Source organism: Dioscorea cayenensis, chromosome 5 (genome assembly GCF_009730915.1).
Source record: "Dioscorea cayenensis subsp. rotundata cultivar TDr96_F1 chromosome 5, TDr96_F1_v2_PseudoChromosome.rev07_lg8_w22 25.fasta, whole genome shotgun sequence".
In the NCBI taxonomy this organism is placed as follows: Eukaryota; Viridiplantae; Streptophyta; class Magnoliopsida; order Dioscoreales; family Dioscoreaceae; genus Dioscorea; species Dioscorea cayenensis.
The window spans coordinates 23,242,323-23,248,948 of NC_052475.1; the positions used below are offsets into that span (position 1 = coordinate 23,242,323).

A 6,626-nucleotide genomic window follows, 5' to 3' on the forward strand; every position below is an offset into this window, starting at 1 on the left:
GGAAACTATTTCTCGCAGAATTAAAGAGGCATGTTTTGTGGAAATTAATTGAAAGCACAAACATTCATTCAAAAAGATAGAGGATCAGCTTAATGATTCTCAAGTTCAAGGCCCCCATCCAAAATAATGAGTAAATCATCTGCATATTGAAGGTGACACATTTTACCCCATCTCTCTAAGGGGACACCAACCAGTATACCCGAATCCAAAACTGATTGAACATGAGTCCTAGGACATCTGTAACCAACACAAAAATGAGAGGAGATAACGGGTCTTCCTGCCTCAGACCTCTGAGATTTCTGACATAGCCCTTCTGCTCCCCATTGATGATGAAATTTGCTTTCCTAGAGTGGAGAAGGGTTTTGATCTAGCTAATCCATTTGCCCCTAAAACCAAACGCCACCAAAAGCTCAACCAGGAAGTCCCAATCCACCATATCGAAGACTTTAGCGAAATCAACTTTAAGGATATAGCCTTGCAACCTCCTTTTTTGGCGGCTGAAGATGAGTTCTTCGGCCGCAAAAATGTTGTCCATAATGCAAACGCCCTTTGATGAACGCAGATTGTTGCCGCTCAACCAGCAGATCAATAATCTTACTCAGCCTTGTGGCTAAAATTTTAGTAAAGGATTTTTGAAAGAGGTGTTTATTAAACTGATAGGCCTAAAATCAGCAGGACCTTCCGGGGCGTCGACCTTGGGGATCAACACAATATTGGCCCAATTTAGTTTTTCCAGCTTAACCACCCCCTCCTGAAAGTCTAAACAAAGCTTGAGGATATCACGCTCCACAATAGGCCAAAATTTTTGAAAAAAAGAAATAGGGAAACCATCTGGCCTTGGCGCTTTGTCCGTCCCCATTTCAAAGATAACACATTTAATCTCTTCCTTCGAAAATGGAGCCTCCAGAAAAGATAAGTCGGGGAGGTTTTTATTACGCAGGAGGAAGCTCCAATCAAAAAGGAAATGGGAGTCATTCTTCGAACCAAAGAAGGAACGAAAGTGATTAGTAAAAACCTTCCCAATCTCCACATTTCCCGTGCAACTATGCCATTTCTGATAATTCTAGGGATGTAGTTACGGTTTCTTTAACAATTAGCAAAAGCATGGAAGAATTTCGTATTTTCATCTCCTTCTTTAATCCATTTTTCTCTTGACTTTTGACGCCAATAAATTTCTTCTTTCTTAAGGAGGTCGCTCAGTTCAGTGTGCAGCGCCAGCTCACAACTCAAGTCCTCCTCGGGACAATTTTGAAAACTCTTTTTTAAATTAAAAATTAAAAATTAAATTAAATTGAATTTCACTTGCTTATATATAGGAACCTAAATGACACCCTTTTTTAAGTTTACCTTGCATAACCCTCCAAGTGCCGAATAAGAACCTAGGAGAGGCTTAAGCAAGCCAAAGTTTACAGTTCATGTACTAAAAAATAATAAAGGCAATTTAAAGTTTGACATGATACTCCTTCACTAATTCTCCGAATAGCGATCCATCTGTCTTCATTAGGTTTATTGGTTCATCATACTCCACCAATTTCCCTGAATTTATTAATCAAAAGAAAGTTTTTCACCAGGATAAATCACAGTACAAAAAAGGAAAATTAAATAAAATGTACACTTACCATCACTAATAGCAAGCACCATTGTGCAGTCCATCACCGTAGGGATTCTATGAGCAACTGTAATGACAGTGGAGTGTTCAAACTCTGTTCTAATTGTCTTTTGGAGGATCGCATCAGTAGCATTGTCGATCGATGCCGTGGCTTCATCAAGTACAAGAATTCGGTTTTGCCTCAATAGTGCTCGTCCTAAACAGAACAACTGGCGTTGCCCCATGCTCCAATTTGCACCATCTTCAACAACTGTACAACAAATTTTAGAACAAAGAAACATAATAAAAAATCATCAACCAATGAGATTTTTAAGTATGTCGTTAATACAAACCTAGTGAATCCAAGCCTTTTTCTTTCTCTTGTACAGCTTCTCGGAGTTGGCATTTATCAAGAACCTTCAAAAAAACATGAAGATAAATGAATGGAACATGTACAAGTGCCATAGAGATCCACAAAATAGCAGCCATAAATAGTACCTCCCATATCTCTGTATCTGTGTGTTGTCCTAAAGGATCCAAATTGTATCTCACTGAGCCATTGAAGAGTGTTGGATCTTGAGGAATGATACCATACCGAGACCGCAAATCATGGAGTCCAATGCTCGAGATATCTATCCCGTCTATTACTATCTTCCCACCTGCTGGCTCTACAAGCCTGAACAATGCAGCTATGAGAGTTGTCTTGCCACATCCTGTCCTGCCAACAATTCCAATCTTGTGACCTCCTTCAAATGTGCAACTGATCCCTTGTAGCACAAGTGGGGAGTCTGGTCTATACCTTATCTGAATCAATGAAGACATTGCAAACAGAATCAAAACCATGGAAACAATGTAGAATATCAGAGTACAATTCGATCTTACACAAGTACCTTGAGATCATGAAGTTCTACTCTACCAGCATAAGGCCAATTAGGTGCAGGCCGGTTTCCATCGATGACCTCTGGAGCCTCACTTGAAACATGCATGTATTGATTTAGTCTTTCAACGGATATGATTTTGTTCGCAACTGTGCATTGGCTTTGAACAGCAGACAGGAGGGCCCTGCTCAATGTGAGACCATAAGACAACGCCATTCCAATAAAGCCTGGAGAGAATGTCCCTGGTGGAAGTAAAGCCATGACAAGGGCTGATGAACAAAGAACAGCTGCACTCATCATTTCTAAATGCAAATTTAGCCATTCAGTTGATGCAAAATTAAGGAAGAATGGACTTGCATTCTTGTTAATGAGTTCCAAACTTTTAGCAAAGAATCTATTCTCCTCTTTAAACGCTCTTATTGTCATGGCTCCTGACAGAGATTCAGCAAGATGATTGGCTACAAGGGACTTCGTCGTGCCATAGATTCTCATCAACTCTCTTGCAGAAGCAGAGTAGTACTTCTGAACATTAAAGTAAAGACTCAATATATGATAAAATTTAATAAAAATAAATGAATTAGAGATAAATTTTACTTTACCTGTAATATAATGGCAACACAGATCACCGGTATGACAACAAACAAGATTTGTGGAGTAATTACAGCTAATACACCAAGGTTGCAGTATAGATTCAAGGTGGCACTGATGCTCAAGATAAGAGTAAACGGCACATCAACATCAACAATGCTCAAATCTGAAGAGACCTGTTTCAGACGAAAGAATTCAACATCAGTACCAAGTTAACATGCAGATTTGTTTCGATGGATTTGAAGTTTCATACCCTACTAAGTATCCTTCCCGTAGGAGTTGAGTCAAAGAATGACATAGGCGCCCTTAAGAGAGAACTCAATAGCTGAGAAAACAAAGATTTCGATGACTGGACGCTAAGAACTACCATGAACAATGATCTGGTGAACAGAAAGATTGAAATACTGAACCCAATTGCCAAATAGACTGAGATCAGCCTCAACGTGCTAACTTGAGGTTTCTGAACATTGGCAGCCATCAATGAATTCTGTGAGATTTGTCCAGCTATGTATATTATCTGAGAAAGAACTGAGAGTGAAACATAAAAAAATCCTTTGTTCTGATTCAAATATAAGGTATAAGGCTTCCATCCAGCATCTCCAGTTTCTCTCTCCTCCTTCTTAATCAGTTGATCAACTTTTGATTCATTTGCCTTATTTTGCTGGTCACCGTTGAAACTATGGTTGACTTTCCTCCATGAACTTCTAATTCTTTCTCGATAAGCAACCTTTTCAAGCCTTTCAGTACCGACTGTTTCAGTGTGAGCATTAACCAGGTCTTGAAATTCTGTGCTAGAAGCTAATAGTTCATTGTAAGGAGCAGCACCAAGAATCTTTCCATCAGATAACAGCTGTTGAAAGCATAAAAGGTGACATTTTAATCTTGGATAGAAAGAACAGAAAGTTTATCATAATATGGAATTCAAATTGTAAGGGACTAACCAAGATACAGTTAACTGCAGGAAGGAAATCAACTTGGTGAGTAACAAGTAGAACAGTCTTTGTTGACAAAGCACCCATAACATAATCCTGCGACAAATGAATACTCTCAGACCTATTCAGAAGATGAGTTTAAAAAGGTAACGAAATAATTGAATTTATCATTATACATTGAATAAACTGGTAGCAGTATGAGCATCAACCGCACTGAATGGATCATCCAAGAGATATATATCTGCGTCTTGGTATAAGGCTCGGGCGAGCTGAATCCTCTGTTTTTGGCCACCACTTAAATTCACCCCTCTTTCTCCAATCTCAGTGAGATCACCAAATGGTAGCATCTCAATGTCCTTGACTAAAGAACACTTCTCAATTGTTTCTTTGTATCTTTGATTGTCCATTGGTGACCCAAACAAGATATTGTCTTGAACAGTTCCTGTTTGGATCCATGCACACTGAGAAACATATGCTACTTTTCCACTAATATTAATCTGTATTTCAAGTAAAAATGAATTTTCAGTAAACTCAAGAAGAATTGAAACCAATAGACAAGAATTTAATGAAAATTTGAAACAGAAACTTACAGTGCCTTCTACTTTTGGAATCTCACCAAGAATTGCTGCTAATAGAGTCGATTTCCCTGCACCAACCTCACCGCATATTGCAACCTTCTCCCTCGGATGAACTTCTAAGTTTATATTTCTAAGTGTTTGTTTTGACACGTTGCCATCCCAAGAAAACCCACACGAATTGATGATTATCGGTTGCTGTAGTTCTGAAGCACAATTCCTGTTTTCATGTTCATCCTGCAGTTCAGGAGCATTAAGAAATCTGACAATTCTGGAAAATGCAACCTTTGCCTGAATCACAACTCTGATAACATCGGGAACTGATTTCACTGGATTTTGAACAAGACGCAATGTGGCGACAAAAGTAAACACGTTCTTGGCATTAAGAGGAACATGCATAAGATAACAACTTAAAAAAGTTGCACCTGAAGCCCATATTGGAGAAGACCAAAAGAGAAAAGTAGTATATGCTCTTCTGAGCTGAAATGCAGAAAGCCAATTACATTCCACTGATCTTATACATTCAATAACTTTCTTGAAATGAGCATCCCATGCGTAAAGCTTCAGAACTTTCATATTCATCAGAGCCTCTGTCATGGCCTTCAACCTCTCATCCTCTGCTTCCATGAGTTTTGTCTGAAACTTGTGTTGCTGCTTGGCAAGCGGAGCATTGCAAAGCACAGTGAGTACAACGACAGAGAAAGCCACAATCATCGCAAGACCCACTGCATTATAGAGAATTATCAAAGCAATACAGAGCTGGAGGCCTGCCGTCCATGTGTGATGGAACCATACCAGGAATTCTCCAATCCTATAAGCATCGACAGTTACATAATTCATGATCTTGCCCGATGAATGGATCAATTTTGCAGAATTTGACAGTCTGAATTGCTTCTGATATATAACGGCAGTTAGCAATGATCTCACCTTTAATCCTAACAATGTTGTTCTGAAATACCATTGTCTTTGAGATAGACATTCCAAACACTTCGCAATGAACAACACCAAGGCCAACAGATAACCTTCATACTTGAAAGATCGATTCCCTGATGCCACATTGATGAAGTCTTTAAGCAAAACAGGGCCTGCAAAACTACTGAGTATCGTCAGTAAAGCAAAGAAAGCTGACATTAATATATCTTGTTTATGGCAAGAGACTATTGTCCATAAGAAATTTGGTGAAGCCGACGGTTTATTTTGTTTCTGCTTATTCCATTGCTCCACAAATACATTGTAGCAACTCTCCGCTCTGTCAGGCTCATGCAACAATGGCATGTCTTTCTCTTCTAGAGGTCTCTCACAGCCCTTTCTCATCAGAGAATTCAACCACCAGAATGACATTTTACTCATGAATCCTGCATTGGCAAAAGGAGTAGCACTAGCATCCCAATCCGACACAGGCTGATGAAGACCATCGTAGATGTTTTTGCAGTCATCTTCGTCAGTCTTTGGGCTTATAAAGGCACATACCAGCAATAATATCAGTCCGGGTAAGGATAAAAGATCCATGAAAAATTCAGTCCATTTTTGCTTCTTTGCAATTATGTTTAATGTGGAATGAATGCAAAGAATGGAAGTAGATATTGTCGCAAATTCCGACCAAATCTTATCAAAGGCACAACCGAGAACACTAGTTCTGATGCTCACAACAACTACAATAAGCACCAGTGTAATGCCTTGGGAGAAAACAACTAACCACCATAGCCTGGGATGGTTATTCGGTCTCTCAACATACATCCAAATCGCAAAGACGAGATAAATCATTCCCAAGAGCCCATTATACACAGCAGAAGATACTCTCAACCATGAATTTAAGTAGAAAAGAGACTGCCCCTTGTTCTTTCTTGATGAAACTTTATAAATAAGTTTTGTAAGGAGCACAACAAAGAGGGTTGCATTGATGGAGATGATGAAATAGTTCATGAAATTGGATGAGTCTAAGAGGCTTCTTAGACCTTGAATTGTTTGGCCAACACCTGATAAGAAATCAAGAATTTAGTAAGATTGACAGAAGCTTAAACAGGCAAAGATATTGTTTACGTCCTAGAATCATCCTTACTTGCAC

The 6,626-nt window shown here is 39.0% G+C and overlaps 1 protein-coding gene across 1 annotated transcript; it reads right to left on the bottom strand.

Moving 5' to 3' along the window:
- Positions 1-1,441: 1,441 nt before the first annotated feature.
- Positions 1,442-6,085, bottom strand: LOC120260130 (ABC transporter C family member 10-like). Its single transcript, XM_039267570.1, has 10 exons — positions 4,577-6,085; positions 4,163-4,483; positions 3,996-4,082; positions 3,308-3,904; positions 3,066-3,230; positions 2,479-2,988; positions 2,087-2,392; positions 1,942-2,005; positions 1,620-1,859; positions 1,442-1,536 (listed from the first exon to the last, which is right to left on the bottom strand). Exons 1-10 carry the CDS (start codon positions 6,068-6,070, stop codon positions 1,442-1,444), a joined length of 3,879 nt encoding a protein of 1,292 aa, XP_039123504.1. The 5' UTR covers positions 6,071-6,085.
- Positions 6,086-6,626: the final 541 nt, after the last annotated feature.